Source organism: Rhineura floridana, chromosome 14 (genome assembly GCF_030035675.1).
Source record: "Rhineura floridana isolate rRhiFlo1 chromosome 14, rRhiFlo1.hap2, whole genome shotgun sequence".
Classification (NCBI taxonomy): domain Eukaryota; kingdom Metazoa; phylum Chordata; class Lepidosauria; order Squamata; family Rhineuridae; genus Rhineura; species Rhineura floridana.
Genome location: NC_084493.1, coordinates 33,394,493 through 33,421,539, shown reverse-complemented (window position 1 = coordinate 33,421,539; position 27,047 = coordinate 33,394,493). Strand labels below are relative to the sequence as shown.

Sequence of the window (27,047 nt, the reverse complement as noted above, 5' to 3'; positions counted from 1 at the left end):
CAATTATTTGTCTTTTTTGCAGTCCATGGTATCCGCAAAGCTCTCCTCCAACACCACATTTCAAATGAGTTCTCTTATCTGCTTTTTTCACTACACTTGTGCTTTTTAGCATTATGATGGAACTTTGGCTGGGACAGACAGTACACAGAGATCAGGAATACCATGGTCTGAATGATCCTGACTTTAGTGTTCAGTGATACATCTTTACATTTGAGGACCTTTTCTAGTTCTCTCATAGCTGCCCTCCCCTGGTCCTAGCCTTCTTCTCATTTCTTGACTATTGTTTCCATTTTGGTTAATGACTGTGCCAAGGTATTGATAATCCTTAACAAGTTCAATCTCCTCATTGTCAACTTTAAAGTAACAGAAATCTTCTGTTGTCATTACTTGAGTCTTGACGTTCAGCTGTAGTCCTGCTTTCGTGCTTTCCACTTTAACGTTCATCAGCATTTGTTTTAAATCATTACTGGTTTCTGCTAGTAGTATGGTATCATCTGCATATCTTAAATTATTGATATTTCTCCCTCCAATTTTCACACCTCCTTCATCTTGGTCCAATCCAGCTTTCCATATGATATATTCTGCATTAAACAAATAAGGTGATAAAATTTGATTCCTGTATTCACCATTTGCTGATGTTCATGTGTACAGTCGTCTTTTTGATTGCTCAAATATGTGTTTGCAAAAAAACAAATGATTGGCTTCACAGAATTCAATAAGTCTTTCTCCTGCTTCATTTCTATCTCCCAAGCCCCATTTCCCCACAATTCCTAGTTCTTCTTTGTTCCCTACTTTTGCATTCCAGTCCCCCATGAATATCAGCACATCTTGTTTTGGTGTGTGATCAATTTCTTCCTGTACTTCTGCATAAAATCTCTCCGACATGTACTTAAAAAAAACAACACCATACACATATGCATATGCCATCCCTACAAACAAAGCAAGTTCAAACTCATTTTCATTACCTGCAAAGCAGGATTATCAAGAAGCATGCTGGCAGTCCTCTGTGGTTCTGAATAGCAGCTAACCTTTTCCTCCCTAATGACAGCTAAATTGCACTGGGTACTTTGCAAACTTCTAAGCCACCTGTCGTCTGCTACTGCAACTTCTTTGTAAAGTAGGGTGCCTGCAATTTTTCATTTTTCAGCAATCAGCAAGGCGGGAGCAGAGTGCCAAAGAATGGAGGGAGGTAACAGATTTCAAAAGAGCTGATAGTAACATCATTGTCATTGTGCATATTTACTTACACATATGCCCACCCACACTTAGTTTGTCCTTGGTCAAGTGGGTAGGGTGGGCAGAAGATAGACTGGGAATTGATCCACTGTTAGATCTCTGAGTGACTTGCAAGTAGCTCAGCAAGGATTCAGGCTCCCAACTGTGCAACAATAGCAATGACATAAAGGTTTCTTTTCCTTGTAAATCAGGCTGCTGAGATGAAGGACGTGTAGGAGGAAAACCAGGGGTGGATTTTGGGTAGTAGGACTGAGCTCAGTTCTGGTACAGATCAAAAATCCTTGGGCTGAACATGTGTTCAGATGCACCCTGTTCCTTCATTCCAACAGTGGAATGTGGTCCCACTGAGCCACTCTTTTGCACCTGGCTCCAGTTAGTGGGTCTCAGGTTTCTAGTAAAACAGCAGCAACAACGAAGAAGATGGCACAAGCCTGAAGTCTGCCCACTCCCACAGAAGATATGACTACTCCACCTGCAGAATGTCTCAGGCATACTGCTTTCAACACTTGGAGGGTTCACACATTACATTTTTTAGGTGGACACCGGACATGTTGTGTTTCCACCACGACCCAAAGGTAAACCTAGAAATATGATGTCTGAATGAGAGAAACACCTGAGTGCATTTTACAGGCCCACTCAGAAAATCCAGGTTGGCTACAGATTCCTGTCACATCCACGCTTGGCTGCAAAAGCAGGGTTTCCTAACAGGCAAGGTGTAAAATGATCCTACAAACAAACAAAGGCCCCCATCTGCCTCCAGGCTAAGTGTCAAATGTTATCATTTCCTTTCATTTTGCCTACCATTTACTTTGCCTTTCTCTATTCATCCCCTGAGGGAGATGAAGATAAGTGAATGCTTAAAGCAGCCTTAATCTGCTACTGCCAGGTATAATCTCTGGGGAATTCGCTTCCCAATGGCTCTGCTGATATTTATGTTTGCGGCTGCCTCCTTCACAGCTGAGGTTACAGGACACAAGCGCAAAGTCCTTTACGGACAACAGAACACAGCTTTTATGCTAATCACCCCGATTTGTCTGTGGACCTGCTTCTGGTGCAAATGCTCTCTCATCTTTCTTGGCTGAAGGCTCTTTCTCACCCTGAGGAATAAAAAATCCCTTATGTGCCTAACACACCTGCTGAAGCAGGGATTACAGAACCACAAGAACAGGGAGATTTATTTCAAACCCTGGAGAGCGAGCCAAGAAATAACTTGCTACACCAACCTAGTTAGGAAGAAATTCCCAAAATGACCACTGCTATCTTAGGAACATAGGAAATCTGTCTAGCTCATACCATCTAGCTCAGTATTGTCTACACTGGCTGGCAGCAGCTCTCCAGGATTTCAAGTAAAAGTCATCCCTAGCCCTACTTGGAAATGCTGGGGATTTGACCTGGAAACTTCTGCATGCAAAGCAGAGACTCTGCCACTGACTTAATGGTCTGTCCTAACTACAGTTCTTAATATTACAGACAGACAGCAGTGAAGGTAGTGATTTTGTTATTAAAAGGGGGGGAGTGCAAAACCTCCAGCTCATGGACCAGACTTGGCCTGCCAGGAGTTCAAGTTTTACCCATGAGGCTGTTTTCCCCAAGCCATGCCCATCTGCCCCACACCTAACCTCATATATGACATCTGGTGTGGGCAGGTAGAGATGTGGCTGGGGGTGCACCACCAAGAGCCTTAACATCTGCTTCCAGTTGTGCATTGGCAGGAGAAAGCAGGCTTTGGCTTGGCCACCCATCAGCACTAAGGAGTTCCCCAAGAAGAACTTGCTCACACAGCAGATGCCTGCAGGAAACAGACTGCGGTTCCACTGCCCACCAGCTGATAGGCGGTGAGGCGGAAGCCTCCAGCACTTTAAAGCACTGCACAAGGCTCTTTGCCAGCCCTGTGTGGACAAAGCACCCAGTCACCTAACATCATTGTGACATCAGGTGGCTGACAGATGGGCAGCCTGTCAAAATGACTGAGGCTCCAAATGTTTGAGAAACCACCTCCTTCTCCTGCAGAGCCTCTCAGCTGTTCAGATCAGCAGAGAGGGCCTTCTTGGTAGTTCCATCACCCTCAGAAGTTCCGGAGATGGCATTTTCTGTGACAGCCCCTAAGTTCTGGAATTCCCTCCCCGCAGAGGTACATCTGGCACCTTTCTTGTACAGTTTTTGGGGCATGCTAAAGACTCACCTCATTACCCTCTCCAGCACTGAAGGCATTCAAGAGGCAGCTGGACAGCCACCTGTCGGGTATGCTTTTAACATGAATTCCTGCACTGAGCTGGGGGGTGGAGCTGATGGCCTTATAGACCCCTTCCAACTCTACTATTCTATGATACCCTGGCCTTTGGCACTTGAGATGTGTGTTTTCAGGAACCACCTTATTCCCATGACTGTAAACCAGAACTATCACTAGAACCTAAAATGATGAAATTGAAGTTATCATACTTTGGACACATATACATCTAATAAATAAATAAATAATGAGAAGACATGATTCACTAGAAAAGACAATAATGCTGGGAAAAATAGTAGGGAGTAGAAAAAGAGGAAGGCCAAACAAGAGATAGATTGATTCCGTAAAGGAAGCCACAGACCTGAACTTACAAGATCTGAACAGGGTGGTTTATAACAGATGCTATTGGAGGTCACTAATTCATAGGGTCACCATAAGTCATAATCGACTTGAAGGCACCATAACACACACAATATTGACATTTGAATGCTATAATCCATCCTGGGACCTGCTGGTGAAAGATGGGTAATAATTAATTTATTATTAGGCCTGCAAGGCTAGGATTTTTTATTTGTTTTATTTATTATTTGATTTATATCCTGCCCTTCCTCCCAGCAGGAGCCCAGGGCGGCAAAGGATCTGTCCTGCATAAGGATCTGACCTGCAGAGCCAAACAGGTTTCCCACCCCTGACTTATGTATGCATGTAGTTACAGGGTGGTCCTAAAAGCCTGGCTCTCTGCCTCTTGCTCTAAAATTGTAATTACAGCTGCCTCCATGAGCAACTGGCTGGCACACAGGCCTCCCATCCATGGGGGCAGCCATATTTCTCCATAGTGATGGGGTGTCATTCCTGTGCTGCTTTGAACATGCACAGCAGCAGGACCTTTGGGCATTGGCTACCCGCTCTTCTAGTACAATTTTAAAGGAAACAGACCAAGAGGCAACTCTCAGACCATGTTGTATTTGCATATTTTTCCTAGGTGTGTTCTGTACTGGGTTTAAACGATTGTTCCTTTAAAAACATGGCATGGAAACAGCTTCAGTTCAGTCCTGTGCAGAACCAGGATGCAATGGACTCGGGGCAATAGAGTGTATTCAACTAACTTTGAATAAAAGTTAGACCCTTTGAAATTAATGATTGCAACTAACTCAAGGCCATTAATTTCAATAGGTCTGAGCAAACTGAATACAGCCCAATGTGTTCATCCCTGTTCCCTGCTCTAATTCATACGTAATGTCACAACATTGCTTCTCTGTCCCATCACATCTGAAATAAGCATTATTCTTTAACGATGCAGAAACTCCCACTTTCAGCAATGCATAATGACTCTGAGCCGGGCGCACAGCTGTCACGGACATAACTCTGCCTTATAATTTTTGTTCCCTCTCCAGAAGTCTAGTTTTCCCTAGGGTAAGTCTTGACATTTCCAAATAAAAGCATCAGAGGAGGAATGCAGCAAAGGGAAAATAGTTGTGAAAAAAATGGCTCACAGGTCACATTGCAGATACTCTGCAAAGTATTTTTCAGACAATCTGTACAGAAAACAATAGAAGAGTTTTAATTTTAAAACTCTTGAGGAGAAATACAGAGGTAACGGAAGTGAAGTTCTTTGATCTCCTGAAAGCAGAGCTGAACAGGAAGAGGGAGGGGAGCTTTCTACAAAAAGGTTCACCAGTGAGGAAAAGCATATCCCTTTTCAGCAATTTTTCTGGGGTTGCTCCAAAAAGAAGCAAACCTGATTGCCCATTCAGAGAAACAGCAATGCTGAGAAAGACCCTCATTCATGATTGGCTTTATTGGCCTTCAGTGGCATCATTATATAGCCAAACCTGGCTGGTTACACAGTACTGTGACATGATCATTTTCACTACATGATCCTTGATTGGATAAGATTGTGGAGCATAGGAGAGAGAGGAACTAACCAGCAAAAAATTGGCAAGGTTATTTCTCTTTCTTGACTCATACTTAGTTCTTACATTAGTAACCCACACTCTAACCATTACCCTGTATTAGCTCTCTTCTGACCTATTTGATCATCTCACAAATAAAAGAGATGAGTGCTGAATGTGAAAGATGCCCTTGCGTTTGGAGAGAGGACCACAACATAATTTGGCTTTGGGTCTCTTCAGATTTTAAATGCAAGAGAGAACTCCAAGCCTTCAATATAGTAATTGCTCTGGCCAGCTTCCAGAACTGCCCTTTGCTTCCCTGAATTTCATCTCCACACCAGTGCCACCCTTTAAATATATAACAATCTTGGATGCACCACACATTTAAAATGTTATTAAGAGAACAGCAACTCTTACCCCTGAGGCACACGCATGAAGCATCTCAATTCCAAACCTTGTGCACATTCAGGGATTCAGACTCACAGCATCATATGCACATACTGATTGTCCAGGTGTGACTGAAATCACCAGAAAATGAGAGTTATGGGCCCCTCCAGACATCTTTATTATTGTGCATTCATGATTATCTATGCTCTTGATAGTAATGGAGGGGTGATATGCGATCCCACTTTCAGTAGTGTTTGTGCCTTGCAAAGGCTTCAGGGCAAACATCCTGCTTTATTGCCAACCAGGGCATGCACTGTCACTTCATCCTGAAATCCTGTAACTTTTCACTTCATCCTGAAATCCTGTAACTTTTCACTTCATCCTGAAATCCTGTAACTTTTCACTTCATCCTGAAATCCTGTAACTTTTCATATGACAAATGTTCCAGGTGGGTTTTCCTGTCCCACTGTTGTTGCACTACAGCAAAAGGGTGTTCCTCTGGATGGCAATAATGCAACAATCCTGGGTAAGCATTGCAGAACAACTAATAATGTGGACTGATGAGTGGTTGGTCTATTATAAATGCACCACTGTTCTTGCATCAGTGACATGTTGCAGAATGCACCCACAAAAAGACACCAGTCCAGAGGGGCCCTTAAGCTGATTTATTATTTATTAATTTATTATTTGATTTATATCCCTCCCTTCCTCCCAGCAGGAGCCCAGGGAGGCAACTGTTAACAGTTAAGCCTCTCTTCCAAGAGAACCCTTCGGTTGTGGGATGATGGCTAGGGATTCTGTATGCCCCAAACTATAATCCCCAGAATTGTTTGAGGAAAACCAGGACAGTGTAAATTTGTGGAGTTGACATGATACCCCCACTGTCTGTCCCAGCCAAAGTTCCATCATAATGCTAAAAAGCACAAGTGTAGTGAAAAAAGCAGATAAGAGAACTCATTTGAAATGTGGTGTTGGAGGAGAGCTTTGCGGATACCATGGACTGCAAAAAAGACAAATAATTGGGTGTTAGAACAAATTGAACCAGAACTATCACTAGAAGCTAAAATGATAAAACTGAGGTTATCATACTTTAGACACATCTTGAGAAGACATGATTCACTAGAAAAGATAGTAAGGCTGGGAAAAACAGAAGGGAGTAGAAAAAGAGGAAGGCCAAACAAGAGATGGATTGATTCCATAAAGGAAGCCCCAGACCTGAACTTACAAGATCTGAACAGGGAGGTTCATGACAGATGCTCTTGGAGGTTGCTGATTCATAGGGTCGCCATGAGTCGTAGTCAACTTGGAGGCACACAACAACAACAAGTGGATCGTAAGTGCAAGGAACCTCAGCTCTGGGACTTTTTCAGCGCAGGGGAAATGATGTCATCTGCAGGAGCACCTGAGCTCAAGAGTGGCATATCTGGTAAAGTGGGGCATCCCACTTTACCATCACAATAACAACGGCCCTGTGAGATGGACTAGGCTCAGACTGGTCCACGGTCATTCAGTGAAATTTATGGGTGATGATCAGGGATGAAAACCCATCTCTCTGCTGACTGCTGCAGGGGTGAGACTGCATGCTTCTCTGCCTGCTTTGCCCCCTCACCCCTGCTCTTAGTGACATTTTTCTGGGGACTGCCCTTTACCAGGAAGATGAATGCTTTTTTTTTTTAGCTTTATAAAAATGCTAGGATTTTGTTGGCTTGAATTTTTGTAAATTGTATTGCTTTTATTTGTAACTTATATTTGTGTTTTTCTATTTGTGTGTAAGCCACTTTGGGGGCCTTTTGGCCAAATGACGGCCTAGAAATAAACCCTAACATAGCATCTCTCCACAGCCCAAAGCCAGCATGCTGACCATTACACCACCCTTTGCCAGCTTACTATTCCATGATGGTCAGCAGATCCTAATAAATTGGGATGATGCTCTGCACTGCTGCCATTTGGGGAGTACGTATATCATCTCCTTGGGCTTTCCTTAGGGGCATGGCTATCTGGCTGTCATACTGAATACCTGTGCTTCAAAAATTTGCCATTACACCCAGGAGAGACTGGCGGCAGCTGCATAGCAGTGGAGAATGGTGGCTCCAATGTCAGCAGGGCAGTGAATCCGCTCTGGGTTTTAGTCCAAACTTTCAAGCTGTCCAAGGTGCTCCTTGAAAGTTCAGACTAAAACCTGGCGTGGATTCACTGCCTCGCTGACATTGGAGCGACCATTCTCCACTGCTATGCAGCGGCCTGGAAATGCATTACCCAAAGTCCTCTATTTAAAAGAATGATATGAGAGAGTAAATAATAAGCCTCTACTTTAGGGAAGATTAAGATGTATCTCCCCAACGACAGGAGATTGGCTGCAACCTTCAAGCCGCTCTCTCCAAGTCAATGTGACTACCCTGAAGTAAGTGGCTGAAGGGCTGCATTGAATACATTATTCATCTTAAGTAATGGGCAAGAAGGTTGCAACCGGTTGAACAGATGCCCATTAGAAGCCGTCCTAATGGAGGGCGAAACCCATTAAGAGCAAACTGGCAGGAAAGAAATAGCGGTGATGTCCCAATGCACAGAGGCCTTTCCTGCACAGTGACTGCAAATGCTGGCTGAGAGGCTAGACACCTTTCCAGACAACAGGTTGGTCCTGAACCTCTTCCAGCTCACTGAGTCGAACCAGTCTCCGTTGTGATGCTGCCATTTCCTTAAGACAAGGGACACCATCTTGGATTTGGGACTACAAAGAAGCCAGATTCTGCTCATCCTGGACCCCCCTGGGCCAGACATCACCTCTCACCCAAAACTACCTCACAGGGTTAGATGTATGGATAAAATATCCAGGCTGAGATCTCCAGAGGATAATTTGTTTGTTAACGGCTTTTTTTGTCATCCTCCATACATGGGCCCCTGCTTTTATCCTCACACCAATCCTGTGAGGCAGGCTAGGCCAAGAGTCCAAGGTCACCCAGTGAGTTTCATGGCTAATGGAAAAGTAACCCCGGGACTCCCTGGCCCTTCATCCAAGGCTCTTAACCACTACATTGGCTCTCAATAATAAAACCCTCAAATGGGGTACTTGTGTGGGTTGGCCATCAGCCCTTCTCCTCCTGCAGCCCCTCCTGCTGTCCCCCCTTGGGCAGATGAGCCTCAAACTTCAACCACACCTCCAACTGCCAGAATGTGGAAGAGACTACCACTGTCACCTTCAACACATCCCTATACTGGATTTTTTAAACACTGAATTTAGTTGTAAGCGGCTTTGGGTTTGACTAAAAATGTAAGGTATAAATATTAAAAACCTGCATAAAAATAAGCGTGCATATCAGTATTTGCAAAGGCCCACGGGAAGGGCCTTTACAATGGCGGCTCCTCATATGTGCAACTCCCTGTCACCCAAGGTGTAAATTGCCCCATCTCTTTATCATTTGAGGTAGCCGGCTAAGATGCTCCTTTTTCAGCAAGCGTTTGGAGGAGAGACCTAGCTGGATAAATGGATTAGCTGCTCCTGCTGCTGGTAATTGGCATTCAGTGATTTATTATGAGCTGTTGCACTGTTATTTTATGTTATAGATTTTGTGTTATTTTATAGATTTTGTGTATTCTCTGTATCTTATTTGTTGCAAACCACCCTGTGGCTCATGCAAAGGGTGATATATAAATCATCTAAACAAACAACACAGAAATCATTGGGAATCTGCATTTGACAAATTGTGCAAAGGGGCATATAGCTTTTCCATACAGCCTCTCAGAAACAGATACACACACACAACAGCAAAGACTGAACTGCTGCATTGGCAGAGGCGTAAAACTGCTGACATGGCAGCTGCCCAAGCGAGTGTGGGAATCTTGACACACAGCACAGACTGGCAGATCAGGACAATCAATAAAGGGCAGCCTGGAGATCAAGGGTTCAATATATGGGGTTCAGCTGAACCAGCCATTTCAGATTTTTTGGGGGGGGAGAAAAAGGTATAATTCTCAGTTGTGAAATGAGCACAAGGTCTTATAACAAACCACTTTCCATGATATTTGTTGGCTTACTATATTTATTTTGAATTTATTGATTTACTCTTTTATACCACACATCCAGCTGTGCTCTCTGGGCGGTTCACAACCTATAAACACTCAAAATTCATCCAAAGTAATATTTTTGAACCAGTTTGTGGATCTCACTGCAGCCCAGAGACGTTGCCTCACTCTCCTGGCCAGATCTTTGTACAAACACACACCAACCACATACTCTCCCTAAGAAATACTTTATGTTGGAAGCATTCTTTTTGGATATACAAAATAATCTCCCAATACATTGTCACATTTTATTAGCTGAAGGGGCTTGCTTAATGTCCTTTTATGGCTGCTAGCTGCTAGAATACACTACATATGCCCATTCAGTTACACCTGAAGAAAAACCACCTTGCAGCTGGAATATAGCCAGTGACATAGAAAAAAGACGACTGTTGGCTTCTGGGGGACTGATACTGCCTTATGGATAAGCACTGCCTAGAAACTTGTAAATAAACAGATTTCAGTCTCTAGCAGTCTCTTTTCAAAAGGCAACTGACTCCTAAACAAGCTGCCCCTGAAATTTCCTACCAACTTGGGAAATGGGGAAAACAAAGCAATACTGAAGCTTCCAAAAATGTCAGAATTCAGTACCTGCTAACAAAGTTGCAACATAAAGGTCCCAATTTAGACCATCTGCTGCTATCTAGAAAGACGCAGCCTCCAGTAAGTATCTCATGCTAGCAGCCTGATGTATAGGAAGAAAACAGGTATAAAACGTAATTAACTAGCATCTCAGGGACTAAGACTGCACTGCAATGGATGCTAACTTTGAAACAGGCCTATTGAACATGATGATTATGAATTTGCAGTAACACAGACTTTTGAACTGGTAGCACCAGCGTTGTGGAATGTTCTCCCCGCTGCAATACAGGAGACCCCCATCAGAATAGTATTGGCATTCCAATGGCTCTTGAAGACACACCTGTTTAGACAAGCATCCCCCAACCTTCTGTTCAAATTGCTATTATAGCTGGTTTAATTGTTGTGCTTTTTTAATGGGATCATTGTATTGTACATTTTAATTGGGGATGTTTATTTTAATGTTTTTGATTATATTTTTATTGTGTAATTATGTGTGATTTTAATTTTAATTATGTGTGGTTTCTGTAATTGGTTTTACACTTGTAAACTGCTTAGAGGCCACCATGGCAATTAAGCAGCATATAATTAATAAATAATAATAATAATATCTCTGTGAGACTTGCTTCTGAATGAAGATGCATAGGATTGCGTATTGAACCCAGTTGTGGTTGGGAATAGTCTACCCTGAGCAAAAGAGCGTTACATATTTTCCCAAGGCAAGCAGAATTTTGAGGCCCACATTATGACAATCTAAGTGCATTTGCACATTCCTGCTTAAAGCTCACCAGCAACCATGTTATAAGATGTTTTAGTAAACACCTGCACCTGAAATGCAGTAAAATTCTCCTTCAAGCCCTAGAGTAGTTTGGTCACCTGTGCAGTTCCAAAGAGGTGTGAGCAACAAAACAGAAAGTCAGTTCGCAGTAGAGATGGGTGAGAAATTCAATTCAGTTTGCATTTCAGTTCGGTATTTCAAATCTATCAAATCTGCACTTTCCAAAACAATATGAGAACCAAAACACAGCCATCCTTCGAAAATCGCACATAACTGAATTTTGTGATGCAATTCTCCAACCAAGCAATGTTTACACAAATGCATATATTAGGGGAAAGCGTCCACAAAATGAATATATTGGTGAAAATAACCTACAAAAATCCATTGCATTAGGATCAATTGATTGTAAAAATGCATACAAAAATGTATTTATTAGGAGAAATTTGCACTAAATGCTGAAGATTTTTTTTTAAAAAAGCAAATTGCTGGAGAAATATGGAGAACTGAATTTAAGACTGGAAAAAATGAGAAACAGAGAAAACCGAAATTGGCAGCTCTATCCTCTCTAGTCCTCAGGCTATGGGAAGTCCAGCCAAGGGCTGGCATGGACCATTGCCTACAGTTGCTTGAGTGTGGGCGGCCCAGACAGCTGGCCTTCCATCAGTCCAATCACTCAACTGTGGTCAAGTAGCAAAATCCAGACATTTTAAAAGGGGCTGGCTAAAGACTAACATGCCAGGAAAAGGAAACAACACTATTTTTCAGGAAATTGCTCTGAGGTAGCCACATGTGGTTGGGAAGTTGCTATCAGAGCCAGGCGCACTCTGTACAATAAGATTCTCCAACTTGTTGATTTCTGCAAAGTTTCTCATTTTCCATACTTGAGTCTGCCCCCATTTACTGCTTGCACCAATTATATTTGCTCCGATAGTCGAGATGAGGGACAGATAACCACACAGGGCATGGAAATCGCAGGAGCCACTGGGTCTCTGCATCCATGAGAGCTAGAAACATGCTTCTTGTTGTTGTTAAATAAAAGCTGAGATTCACATAAAGCTGTATCCTTCTTTGTTCCATGGCCTATGTGCGTAGCCCTGATTATTACCAGGTCAGGAAATAACTGAGAGAGTCAGCTTCAATGTAACTGTTTGCCTTTCTGCTTAAATTGGTTTTACATACCATCTCTCATGAGCGTGGGCATGGAGAAGGGGTCAAGACACAGACCAGGCAGTTAAAATTAAGGCAAAATGAAAATACTATAATTCAACAGTCTAGTTCATGCACTGCGCAAAAGACCATCAGAAATCTCGGTGGAACACCCACTCCAAAGCACAACGTGGATATAGTTCTGTTGTCTCCACTACAGCTGCCTATAAAAATCAGGAGAACTTGGCAATGCATGTAATTTTACAACCTGACTGGGATGCTGAACCCAATGCATTCCTTGACCAGAACACCACCCACATTGCACCACAGCAGGTTTGTATATCAACCTCCACAACCCCTTTGCACTCCTCTGAGGCTCAGACTGAGGGAGATGTTTGGGAAGAGAATCTGAGGTGCCTCCATTAAGAAATCCAGTTGACTTCCATCATACCGACCTAAACATCAGAAATCAACAATCAAGGTTCAAATTGGCTGTGGCTTTCTTTACAGATAAAGCACCGCTGATGTCTCACTGAAGATTTGGAGGGGTGACATCCACGGCTTATTTTTAGAGTTTCCATATGTGCAATTCAGCTTTATCTTTGCGGGCGACAGATTTCCACTCTAAGGGCTGATCTTGGTTCCCATCACGGTGTGAATCTTTTGTTCATGTTCGCTCTGAATGAGCTGCATTTAAAGCAGGAGTGGGGAACCTCAAACTCGGAGGCCCAAAAGGGCCGCATCTGGCCCCTATCTGGCCCTCAGGATCATACCCTTTATCAGCTCTGCTCCACGCCCTCCTAGACTGTTTTTCCCTGGCTGGAATGTCTGCCCATACTGTGATCATGTCTGTTGCTTTATAAAGCAAGGCTGGAAGGATAGACACCCACCATCCACCACTCGGGATCTGAAGGTCTCACTGCTCGTTTTGTGTTTGAACTTGTATCTTAGAAGTGGCCAATGCCATTTGGACATACAGACTGCTTATCTTAATGAATATGTTTAATGATTAAAAATCATCAATCGCATTGAGCTATTTTTTCTCTTTTTGTTATATCTGCAAAGTAATAAAGAACATTTAAAAAAATCATGCCTGTTGCTCTGCTGGATGGAGAGACTTGGGTGGCTGTGGGTGGTTAAAATCATCTTGACTTTTAAGGCTGAAATGTCAGCTACTGGGCAAAGATCAAAGGCATCTCTCTCACTCATTCACTTTTGCCTCTGGCCCAGCCCACCACTGGCATGCAGCCCCCAAAAGGTTGCCCATGGTGGGAATGTAGCCCTCGGGCTGAAAAATGTTCCCCACCCATTGTGTCTTCACTGAGACTTCATAAGCATGACTGGCAATCAGGTGAAGCAAAACAGCCTCTGCAAGAACTGGGTTGCAAGCTCAGAAGCAGAGCACCTTGCCAGAGCTGAAGTGCTTCTGGCCGAAGCAACTTACCTCACAGGGACATAGGAAGCTGCCTTATATTGAGTGAGACCATGGATCCATCTAGCTCAGTATTGTCCACACTGACTGGCAGCAGCTGTCCAGGCTTTCAGGCAGGAGTCTCTCCCAGCTACACCTAGAGATGCTGGGGATTGAACCCAGGGCCTTCTGCATGAAAAACAGAAGCTCGGCCACTGAGCTACGGCCCTTCCCCAAGTTCATGAACACATATAAGCAGGAGGATAAGCTGTGGATTGTTTCTGATTATTATTGCTGTGTTCCATGTTGTTACGTCGTGCACTGGCCTGCGCTCTGTAAGAGGTAGGACAGTATATCAATAAAACAGCAGTTTTTCTACCAGGGCTCTGCTCCTGCACTTTCAACAGCCGTCTTCATCAGCCGCTAATCATGTTAGCAAGTGATTGTTGCTAACTTGGTGCCACCTGCAATTTTCTGCAGATCCAGCTGGTGTTGAAAAGCACTTCACCTACAAGACTCGCCCGTTCTGTGAATCTGTGACACCCCAAGTCCCCGTACGTCACAGTATTTTTTTATTATTTATTAAATGTGTTCATCGCTTTTCTACATACACACACACTCAAAGTGACTTACAGTTAACAAAAAATTAAAATAAAAAAGAAGTAGATTAAATATATATATATATATAAAGTTAAAAACAAAAACAGTCATTAGGTGGTGGAATAGCCCTTCTTACAAAGGCAACACAAGAGAAGCCCTCCAAAAGCCTTCCAAAGTTAAGAACCAAATGCCTGAGAGAAGAGAAATGTTTTCGCCTGACACCTAAAGATGGATAATGATGGCGCCAGGCCCACCTGCCTGGGAAGAGCATTCCACAAATGGAGGGCCACCACTGAGAAGGCCTGTTCTCGTGTTTTCACTCTCCACACCGCCTTTGGAGGGGGCACACGAAGAAGAGCCTCCAATACAGAGCGCTGATAAGTACATATAGGGAGAGGCAGGAGCCAAGCACAAGTACATATAAATGAAACAATTGCATATTCTTCCTCTGTGTAGCCTGGCCTTCCTCTACCATGTCATTTTTTAAACTGTAAGCCCCTCGGGACAGAGACCTCTCCCCCTTGTACTCTGTAAACACTGGTCGCTTTATATAAGTAATAAAAACAATCAAACAGTGAGCCAAACTGGGCAGCTGGCAATCCTATCCCCATGATTTCAGGGTTACTAAAAATATGAGGCAAGGGAGAGGGGAGTAAAAATAATCCCATCTGTTTTCCACCTTCTGTGCCTGCAGTGTTTACAAGGCAATTAGGGGCACAGCAAGGGGATCCTGCTGCTTAGAAACTGTGAAATGGGTTAACGCATAATGGGTAGCAGCAGATTAAGAAAGCAAAGTCAAGAGACGTGCTCCAAGAGAGGCACCCTCAGGATAGATGCCATTCATGGTTGCCTGTCCCTTTGTGGACATCCAGACTCTTTTTTCTGAGGGTCTTTTTTAATGGTGCCTGTGAAATTGACACCAGGAGCCCCTGTCTGTTGACAGTAAGAATGAGGGGACAAAGAGAGACGCCAGGCTGGTGAAGGGAACCATCTTGAGGGTTGACTCCTGAACAAAGCCCGTTATGTTCCTCCAGACAGAGCCAAACACCAAGCGCACGCTTGCTTCTCTCCGGACTTAAGAGTGAAACAAGCCTCCTTGGTTAACAACTGTTAATGTGGCCCTTCAGCTCTCTCTATTTGGCCCTTGAGACTCTCAGCAAGCCATGCTTCTCACTGGCCCTGTTCCATGTGCTTTTGCCTGGCTGAAATGAATCCTTGAACTGTGATAGTGCCTTTCGCTTGACTGGATGGAAAAGGGGTGTGGGGGGGTACATCCATTGCTCCATCACCTGTTGCCTCTTGCCCTGCTCACCACTGGCATGTGGCTCCCAGAAGGTTTGCCACAAGGGAATGAGGCCCTCAGGCCGACAAAGGTTCCCCAACCATACAGATCCTAAAGGACAGGAATGTAGGAAGCTGCCTTATCAGACCAGATCTGACTCCTGGGTGGTGTGTTCCAGATGTTGTGGATGACAACTCTGATCAGCGCCAGCCAACAGGACTAATGGTCAGAGATGATGGGAGTTGTAGTCCAAAAAACATAGGAGGGCACTAGGTTGGCTACCCCCTGAGCTAGCTCAGGACTGTCACATCAGATTGGCAGCAGCTCAAGAGAAAGATGGGACATTTTTCCAGCAGAGATACAACAGGCACCCTCACTTTTGACCCTTCTCTTGAAGAACTTTTTATGCCAACAGACCTTTGCAGAAGTTTCATTTTATTTTCTGATTAATGATTATGGGAGTCTTTGGTTTTTTAGCTGGTTTTCTATGTTTTAACATTGTACACCACCTTATGATATGGCAGTATGGAAATACTTCTCTAAATTACATAAAGGTCTTTAATATCAGCTTCTCCCCAAACACTTCTTAACTGCAGATGCTGGGGACTGAACCAGGAAGGGGGGGCAGGAAATCTGTTGCATGCAAAAGATGTGCTCTACCCCTGAGGGAAGGGCCCTCTCCTGTTATACAGCAGGCTACACAAGAAGATCAATCTCACACATAAACCATCCCATCAATTATGTCCCTCACCGCTATGGTCTTATGAACATATTGCTCAGGATAAGTGAATGCATTTTGGCTGCACCCACCATAAACAACATCTATGCAACATCTATGCATTGTGTCACATCACACAATAAAGTACAGTTAATAGTCTAAGCTAGTGGAAAGAAAGCAAGGCACAAAGGAAGGTATACAACATCCCTCTTCTTTAGCCACATTTTATACACATTAGACTCCTCTTCCTGGCAATTCCCTGCCAGTTTGATATACTTTCTACTCATATATACTGACAGGCTTTCAAGCAGGAAACTGATGGGGTGGGGAACATAAGGATATAAAACCACCACCACCCAATTTCTTACAGTGACCATCCAGGAAACCTACAAGCAGGGCTTGAAGCACGGGCACTGTGTCAGGGCCCCACTCAGCAGAATGTGCAGGAATGCCCCAGAGTGCAAAAGCAGGCCTGGCTTCTCACATTTTAAAGCAGGGATGGGAAACCTTTTTCTGCCCGAGAGCTGCAATTCAACCTCCCAAAGGCCACTAGCCGGCGTTGGACAAAGGCTGGCAGAGCAACTAATGTATATTTTACCTTTGTACGGTACGCTAGTTTCTACATATGCTCATAATCCCCTTTCTGTCCTCCTTCAGTAGGACACACTCATGTTAGGCAGAAACACTCGGGGTGGGAGTGAGGAGAGTGGCCTGGGGGTAGTTCTGGGGGCTCAGACAGAGAGGCCTGGAGTGCTTAAGGTACCCCAACCCTATTTTAAAGTAAGTGAAGTAATACACATTACCATCTAAGACGGAGGCCTACCTCCATAAGACAACTAACTCCAGAGTTTAAAGCAGTATTCTTTAATGTTGGGTCCCCAGATGTTGATGCTCTACAAATCCCAACATGTAGTGGATTGGTAGGAATTCTGAACAGTAGAGTTCCACACTGCAACGTTTTGTTGCAGTTCTCCTTGCTTCTTTGGAAAACCTGTTGAACTCAAGCACTGCATGAAAGTGTCAGCCCTTAATGGCTTCATCAAGACACAACTGCTGCTAGGAGGCTGAAATCCTGTTCCTCAACAGGGGCCAAGTTGCTAAGTATGAACCAGCCAAAGGAGTTATTCTGTAGCATAAATGACCGTTCCGCAAGAAAATTCTGCAGTTACACAACATGCACACAACTGAAGATTCCTACATTCAGCATCTGATAGGGGGTTGCACTATTAATACCTGCACAAAAGTTGATGCCAAGAGCAGCTTCTCCTGTGATATTATTACAGTATTTAAGGGTAGAACGTTTTCCTTTTTATGAAACTATTAAAAGGCACAGATGCAACAACAAATAATCATCAAACCCCAAATAATAATAAACCCTGGTATAGCATGTCAGTGTCTCCAAAGTACTTTGCAAGGTGGCGGCGGCTGATTTCAGCCCTTTCAACAGCCCTCACCAACCAGGTACCCCCAAAGGTTTGTATTCAACTAACATTTATTCAGGGTAGACCCATTAAAGTTAATCATCATGACTAATTTGGGCCCATTAATTTTAATAGGTCTACTCTGTGTAAAAGCTAGTTGATGACAACCCCAGATGGTTTGTGCTGACTGGGCCTGATGGCAGTTGTGGCCCCAAAACATCTGGAGGGCGCCAGGCTGGGAAACGCTGCTTTACAACAAGCCAGACCAGACCATTTTGCAGAGGACTGAGGCTGAGAGAGTGTGGCTTCTTTCAGACCACACGAGTTCATGGCTGGGACAAGAAGCAAAGATCTCTGAATCACTGTGCTACAACCAGACCTAAGCAAGCCAAATAGGCTTACTTAATAACCTGAGGGCTGACATGAGCATCAAAGCTGTCAATCCTGCATATAAGTTTCACTCCAAGAGTGACAACTTTTCCAAGAAAGCATGCACAGAACATGTGCCCCTTCTGCATTGACTCACAAACTGTACTATGTGATAATGCAGGTGTGGGGAACCTTTGGTCCTCCAGATGTTGCTGAACTACAATTCCCATCATCGCTGGCCATTCGCCATGCATGCAGAGTCTGATGGGAGTTGTAGTTCAGCAACATCTGCAATAATCCATCAAAGCACAGTGCATAATCACGTTATTTATAAAACTTTTTGATATTGCCTTTCAGATCTAGACAGTATCTCCAAGGCAGTTTAGACTAATAATATACCAATAGAGAGCATTCAGAATCAAACTAAAGCAGACAAAGAACATCATACCTAGATAAAATTTAAAACGCATTAAAAGCCTAGCAAAACAAAAATAATGATATTTATATCACACCTTTCCTCCAAAGAGCTCAAGGGGGCATCCATGCTTCTCCCACTCAAATATTATCCTCACAACAAGCCTGTTGACCCAGTTATTCAGCCTAAGGTCAACCAGGGAGCTTCATGGCTGAGGGTGGATTTGAATCCTGGCCTCCTAGGTCCTAGTCCAACATTCTAACTACTACACCATACTGACTCTCCATCTCTCTTAAGTTGTCTTAACCACCCCTGTAAAGGGCTACAGAGAAGGGGCATGTCTAATTTCCTAGAGAACAGGACCTCAGAAGATGACCACAGTTGTTGGGCAGTTCCATGTAGGAAGAAGCAGTCCACCAAACCTATAAACACAGACTTAGCAGATTCTCAAAGGCAAAGGCTGTAAACCGCCCAGAGAGCTTTGGCTATGGGGCGGTATATTAATGTAATAAATAAATAAATAATGACACAGAGGTTAGAAGCCATCCTAGAGATGCTGCACAAAGCCTCAAGGATAGTCTGTTCCCATCCAATGAACACAGAAGAAGAAAAGATGCTGTGTAAAACAAGAATCCTATGATATTATAGCATCCAGGGGACCTCAGTGTTCCTAGGAAGCTTATTTACACATTATGATTAATGCAATTTATAAGCCTGCCCTTCATCAAACAATCCCAGGGCAGGTTACACATAAAACAATAAAATAACTAAACATAACATATAAAACATAAGGATAAAAATCATAAAACAAGTTGATAACAGATAAACAGCAAGTGATAACATCAATAGCAATTGGCATATTAACTCACTTCCTGGTCAAAGAGCTGGGTCTTCAACCACTGCCAAAAGATAAGCAATGTCAGCAGCAGTTGCACTTCAAAGGGAGGTCATTCTAGACTAAGATTGGGTGCCAATACCAAGAAGGCCCATATCATGCACCACCACCCAACATACTTCACCTATTCATAGGGGAATAAAGGCCTCCTTGCTAGTCTTAATACACAAACAAGCAAATACAGGGAGAGGCATTCTTTTAGATATCCAAATATAATAATTATCTATCTATCTAATCTAAAATATTTTTGTAAGCCATCAGGTATGGGGGCAGGGCAGGGCAGCAGGATGGCAGGCAAGCTAGGCGAGGGTGTAAGGGAAGCAAGAAGGGAGGGGGCGAGCAACTGCGGGCAGCAGCAATAACACAGAAGGTGGGTAAGTGGGTAAGGCAGGATGACAGGAGCCTGGGCAGATGAGAGGCCAGTAAGCTGCCTACACGGGGTGGCAGCGAGTGCCTGGGGGGCCATTTTGGGAGTTGCCTGGAGGTGGGGGGTGATTGGGAGTCCGTGTGTGTGTGTGTGTCCTGGGGGGGTTGTCATGTGCAGCACGCATGGGCAAAGCTCCTAGTACTTTATATATTATCACTTTTACCATTATCATGATCAATGACGTTTGTGCAGCGCTTTCAAGTGCTCAAAGCACTACACACACAGTGGCCTCGTTTGCACATCACTTTAAAATTACAGTTCAGCTTTATCCAGAAATCCTAAAACAATTCTTTTGTGCTTATTTCATGAAGAAATTATTAATGTAGATTTTCAATTAGTAGCTACTTTGCTCACAGTGGCAAAAATATGTATCGTGCAAAAATGGAAGAATAACAAATGCCCAACATTGATGAATTGGTTGGAAAAAACTTGGGAGACGGTATTAATGATAAAAATGACTTATTTATTTATTTATTTATTTATTTATTTATTTATTTATTTATTTATTTATTTATATACCGCCCGACTAGCAATAGCTCTCTGGGTGGTGAACATAAAATAGCATAAAAATACAATGAATAACAAAATAATACTAAAATACAATCATCAATCCAATACAATAAACATTTTTAAAATTAAATCAGTGTAACTTAAAATGCTTCAGAGAATAGGAAGGTTTTGACCTGGCGCCGGAAGGAGAGCAGAGTCGGCGCCAGGTGTACTTCCTCGGGGACACTGTTCCATAGTTTGGGGGCCACCACTGAGAAGGCCCTAGATCTTGTCATCACCCTCCGGGCCTCCCTGTGAGTTGGAACCCGGAGGAGGGCCTTCGTAGCAGAACGTAGTGCACGGGCCGGTTCATATCGGAAGAGGCGTTCCGCAAGGTATCGTGGTCCCGCACCGTATAAGGCTTTATAGGTTAATACCAACACTTTGAATCTAGCCCGGAAACATATTGGCAACCAGTGCAAGCTGGCCAGAACAGGTGTTATATGCTCGGACCGCTTGGTCCTTGTCAGCAATCTGGCTGCCGCATTTTGCACTAGTTGTAGCTTCCGAACTGTCGTCAAAGGTAGCCCTACATAAAGCGCATTACAGTAATCCAAACGTGAGGTTACCAGAGCATGTACCACTGATGTAAGGTCCTCTTTACTCAAATAGGGACGTAGCTGGGCTACCAACCGAAGTTGGTAAAACGCATTCCTAACCACCAAGGCTATTTGAGCCTCAAGTGAGAGGGAAGAGTCTAAAAAGACTCCCAGACTACGAACCCAGTCCTTTAGGGGGAGTGTAACCCCGTCCAGGACAGGGTATATATCCACCATCCGATCAGAGAACCCGTCCACCAACAGCATCTCAGTCTTGTCTGGATTGAGCTTCAGTTTGTTAACTCTCATCCAGTCCATTGTCGCGGCCAGGCAACGGTTCAGCAAATCGACAGCCTCACCTGAAGAAGATGAAAAGGAGAAGTAGAGCTGCGTGTCATCAGCATACTGATGACAACGCACTCCAAAACTCCTGATGACCTCTCCCAACGGCTTCATGTAGATATTAAAAAGCAGGGGGGACAAAACTGACCCCTGCGGGACCCCATATTGGAGAGCCCGCGGTGTCGAGCAATGTTCCCCAAGCACTACCTTCTGGAGACGACCCGCCAAGTAGGAGCGGAACCACTGCCAAGCAGTACCTCCAACTCCCAACTCCGCGAGCCTCTCCAGAAGGATACCATGGTCGATGGTATCAAAAGCCGCTGAGAGATCAAGGAGAATCAACAGAGTTACACTCCCTCTGTCTCTTTCCCGACATAGGTCATCGTACAGGGCGACCAAGGCTGTCTCAGCGCCAAAACCGGGCCTAAAACCCGATTGAAATGGATCTAGATAATCAGTTTCATCCAATAGCGCCTGGAGCTGGCCAGCAACCACCCGTTCCAAGACCTTGCCCAGGAATGGAACATTCGCCACTGGCCTGTAGCTGTTAAAATTGTCTGGGTCCAAGGAAGGCTTTTTCAGGAGTGGTCTCACCACTGCCTCTTTCAGACAGCCCGGAACTTATAACAGAAATGCGATGAATTATAACCATCAAAATAAATTTGTAGAGAAATGGGCTTTATTTATACAATTCTGGAATGATAAAGTGATAGATGAAATAGCTCCATTTAATTTATTTACCTCAATATAGGAAACTGTTGTATTATATTATTACGCTTAAAGATGAAGGGGTAAGAAGTTAACCTTAATAATTACCTATTATTACTTTTGTTCATTTCATATTTTGTTTTTGCTGTTGTTGCTTTATTTTATAATGCTTCTATGTAATCGAATTGGAACATTTTGCACTCTTACTTTATCTTGAATAATTTTTTTTTTAAAAATTACAGTTCAGCTTAACTATGGTGTACAGGTGAATGAGAAGTGTGCTGGTGCATGGAGAGAAAAGTGTGGCCACTTTGTGCCTCCCCCACTCCTGCTGCTACCAGGCACTAAGCCACAGTTTGGCTTAATGTCACACCCAAATCCAAGCCGAGAACAAACGTAGCCTACAGTTCAGGGTTTGTTTGACAAAACTATACCGTCACTTCAGCAGCACAGAAGCAAGGGAGAAGTGAAGCAGCCACAATTTTCTCCCCATGTACCAGTACACTGCACATTCGCCTTTCAGCAGTGGTTAAGCTGAAGTGTGGTTTAAAGTAACCAGGTCACTGGTTAGCTGTAATCCTTACAAAGTTAGTCAGTATTATTAACCCCGCCCCTTATTGCAGTTGACAGGGGCTGAGGCTGAGATCGGCTTGTCTAAGGTCACCATGGGAATTCATGGCAGAAGCAAGATTCAAACTGGGAACTGCCTAAGAGCTCAGTCTCTTAGGCACAATGCTACACCAACTCCTCGTATGACGAGTAGTTCCAGGCCTCCTGAAGGTCAAAGTGTAAAACAATTTCCACTCAAATATTTCAGTTTAAATGGGTGATGATGGGTCATGATTGCGCATCAGACCTGTAAGCCCTCCTCCTGCCTTCAACTACATGCACTTATTTTTCTGCATCAGAGGCTGAATAATGGAGATTATTCAGTCTACTACCACCCAGTGAGCACAAGCTCACTTCTTTTTCTCAATTCACATCAAAGCTGCTGTGGGAGGAAATGCATCAAAGTGCAGTATTTTATTAGGAACAACAGGACAGATGTGGATTGTGGCTAATACAAGTACAGGGCTTCCCAAACCAGTGATGGAAGTGCACTGGACGCAGAGTAAAAAGGCGTGTGTACACAGCCATAGAAAGATTGGAGGTTGGGGGACAGAGAAAGAAATAGAATTAATACAGGAGGAAATCAGAATAAGCACAAAACTTGATTTGCAAATAGTCATTATTCTAAAATCCATACATTTTGATTTCACTTAATGATGTTTGCCTTTGCCCACCAAATTCACTGGGTGCAAATTTAAATAAAATATCAGAACAAGACCTATCAAATGCTTGCAATAATTAGGTAATGAAATGAAGCACACACACAGCCCTTGGGGGGTTTGTGAAGCCCTTGTCATTAGGAAAATTTTTAAAACAGACTGGGTTAAAACCTCTGGAGTGCCAGGTATAGAGGGCAAGATGCAAGGAAAGAGACGGTCCTTTCAAGCAATCCTCCAAATACTGGTTTAAACAGTCTACCTTCACTTTACCAAAGCTGCCTTCTGTCTGTAGAAGAGAGAACAAAAGCAAAGCAGTGCTGGGCAACTTTTTGCTCTGATGCAGAAATTGCAACGCAAGTCATGCCCACAGCTTAGAAGACAAACAATTCACTCCAGGCATTTCATTTTGCAAACCTTTTCAAACTACTTCAGCCCCTCCACAGTAGAACCGAAGCAATACTCCATTCTATTCCCAGCACAGTTTGTATCACATCCTATGGATATTTGTTACCTGAAATCAGTACATCAGATTTTTATTTTATTTTAGAAAAACACCCTCCAGGGTCCTAATGCAAGCAATCTGAAAAAGGGAAGCTAGGAATTCTCTCCAGAGAATGCCCATGCAGAGCAAGTTCTATGAATTCAATGGGATTTACTTCCAGCAAAATGAGATGAGGATTGCAGCCTAACACATTAACACTTTTTACAGACAAGAGTCCACTTCATCAGATGCAGGAAGGGTTATTCTGAGTTGACAGGTATATAGACGTAAAGCAATTTAGAAGGATTGTAAAAGACTGGAGCTAAATGGTAATGAAATGCAAAAAAAAGTGCATGTTATGACTGGCAATTCCATTAAAGTTTCTATATGCAAAATCAGCACAGTGGCCACTCACAAGGGTGGCAATAAGTGATAATACAGTCATTTTATAATGATTGAATCCCTGACACTGGTAGAACCTGGAGCCTCTCCAGAGCTGAGTTAAAACCGGCGTAACAGCCCTACTCAATTAAGTTGAACCGTTTGGACTTAAACATCTGTTCAAGTTGCTTTCAAAGTACTTTCAGCTAAGCTGGGATGCACAGTGAGGCTCTTGAGATGCAACATTTTTGGAATTGTTTCCTAAGGTGGTGTATGTAGTTCAGAGTCTTACCCTAGGAAGGAAACAGGCAGATCCCTTAGCATGGGGAGTACAGGGCACTTTATTGAGAGTAATATAATGCCAACAATTTTTCTTTTTCTTTAGACCAGCGAGGATTTTACACCACTGAAGCCCAACTCTTGGCACTTAAATAAATGAAACTCAAGGAAAACAGAATAGGACAAAGAGAAGCTAGCTAGCACCCTGATCCAATGCGTGGAAATAAAACCACCATATTTCAGTCAGACTTACAGCCACATTGTTTTATACTATAACTGCAAAAACACAATGTCTTTGGCAATTTCTGAAGAGATGTGCAATATTGCTGCTCCCTAATTGTCCCAAATAAGTGTGGGGGATGCAGCACAATGGGGGGGGGAACAAGCTGGGAAAGATATAAAAAGGATCCCCAGATTGCTCAGAGAATACCATTTAAATTGGACCATCTGTGTCACAAGGCGAAAGGTAGCAAGGTTTTGAGTTACACCAAGCCCTTCTTCAGAAAGCAACAGCAACATCACCACCCTTCAGAACCCAGGATTCTCCACACAACTTGTTTCACATAACAACCTCAGAAATGCTTTCTAGATCAGACCAAGGGTCCACCTAGTCAAACATCCCAGTTTCCACAATGATCAACCAGACGCCCCCAAGAAGCAGGCATCAAGACAATCGCCATGCCCTCTTGTTTCCTCCCCAACACCTGATAGTCACAGATATACTGTCCCTGAACATGGGAGCTTGCATTTATCTCTCCCAGCAAACGTCTGCTAGGAGAGCTACCTAATAACAAAAGGAGCACCTTTCTAGATCACACCAGCAGTCCAACTTCCAGAAGAAACTGGCAAGCAGCACAGGGCAGGTGAACATCCCTCCCCCGTGTCGCTTGTCCCTAGCTTTCAGTACTCAGGGGTAGACTGCGTCTGCCTCTGGAGATTCCAATCACCTATGGTGGCCAACAGACGGATCCCAGCATCCTCCTGAGCTAGAAACCCCGAGTGGGAAAGCAAACTTATCCGCCTGGCATCCGGCGCGTTGCTGGGGCCGGCTCCTGCGGCCACTCTCTGACTCCCGGGGACAGGCACTGACCAGGCGCCGCCGAGTCGGGCAGACTTACCGAGAAGCCTGCCCAGAAGGGGCAGGAGTGGCGGACGCGGGCCGAGGTGGTGAGCGCCAGGGCGGCGAAGCTGACGGCCACGATGAGGCAGCCGAGAACCATCTGGGTGACGCCGAGGGCCAGCATGATCCGGGAGCGGGTGCGGTACTCGCGCAGGCGGGACAGGCTGCGGGACAGGCTGGCGGGGCTCAGCGAGCGCGCTCCCCCGACGGGCATCATCATCAAGGTGGTGGCGGCAGCGGCGCTGCGCCCGGCCAGCGGCATCTTCCCGGCGAGGCGAGAGCTTCTCCCGCCCCTGCCCGCTGAAGCAGCAGCGCGAAGCAGCGCGGCAGGAGCAGCGGGGCTCACCCCAGCCCGCGACGCCGGGCAGGAGCGCAGAGCGCGGCGGAGCCGGGCCAGTGCCAGGGCCACCAGCGCCGTCGTCGTCGCCACCGTCGCCCGCCGCCCTCTGCCATAGTCGCCCTGCGCCCTCAACGCGCGCTCGGCCGCGGCCGCAGCCCTCCTCGGCGCGGGTGCGCCGGCTCCTAAGACGGCATGGCTGGACGCTGCTCTGCGTTGCTTAACCTAGCCGGCTTCTCCGCCGCTGCCGCTGCAGGAGCAGCGGCTCTTACTGGCGGCGCTGCCGCTAGCGCCGCCTCCTCAGCCGCCTCAAGCACCTCCTCCCCTCCAGGCGCTGTTGTGCGCGCTGGAGCGGCTCTTACGGACCGACGGACGGTCAGGTGCTGCTAAGCTGCGCCCTCCCCTTCTCCGCCCTCCGCCTCTTCTCCTCGCCTTTCGCCCGGCTGTTCTTTGCTCCTGCAGTGGTTTCTCCCCGATGCCCAGCGAGCTGGCCCGGCAGGGCCTGGTCTTAGAGAGCTACGGTGCTTTTGCCCCGGCGCGCCGCCGCCGCCGCCGCGGGGAAGAGCGGTCGGGACGAGGCCAGCGGTCTTCGCAAGGGCTGCCGCGCTGCGGAGGATGCCGCGTGGGATGATAGTGCGGCCACAGCGGCTGCCTGCGAACGCAGCCACGGATCGGGGTGGGGGTGACTGGCGCCCGTTCCTCCCAAGCTCATCTCCCGTAAAGAAAACGCCCCCCGCCCCGTTGTTCTCCCTCCTCGCCCTTCGGCTGGACTCTGGACTTCTCCAAAGCGCGCTTTGCGACGGAGTCCGAGCCGTGTTTACTGGGAAGCAAGGCCCGTTGTGTCCCGCGCGGGCTTGCTCCCAGCCAGGCGAAGTGTGCCTTGGCCTGCACCTGAGACGCGGAGGGCCGTTCGGGCCTCCTGTGTGCTGCAAGCCACGACCTTCAGTGTCAGGGCGACGCCTGGGAGAAAGGGAGCGGGCGATAGATTGGCCGTGCGAGTGTGGCGGGGAACCTTGGCCCAAAGGCGCCCCGTGCGGGGAGCTGGGGCCAGCCTTGCGGGCGAGCTCTGTGGGAAAGCTACGGAAGGGTCCAGGGTAGCGGCAGAGGGTCTGCAGATGGAGCTGGGAAGAGGCCCCTGCCTGAAATCTTGGAGAGATGCTGCCAGTCTCTGTGCAGCTGGACCTGATACAAGGCAAGTTCCTAC

The 27,047-nt window shown here is 45.3% G+C and overlaps 1 protein-coding gene across 2 annotated transcripts in view; it reads right to left on the bottom strand.

The window, feature by feature from the left end:
- The window catches only part of ENTREP2 (endosomal transmembrane epsin interactor 2), a 414,039-nt gene extending 388,176 nt beyond the window's left edge, over nucleotides 1-25,863 (bottom strand). For both annotated transcript variants that reach the window (XM_061595016.1, XM_061595017.1), the window contains exon 1: nucleotides 25,505-25,863. In XM_061595016.1, coding sequence (XP_061451000.1) covers nucleotides 25,505-25,768 — 264 coding nt within the window. In that variant the 5' untranslated portion in view covers nucleotides 25,769-25,863. The remainder of the gene's footprint in view (nucleotides 1-25,504) is intronic.
- Nucleotides 25,864-27,047: the final 1,184 nt, after the last annotated feature.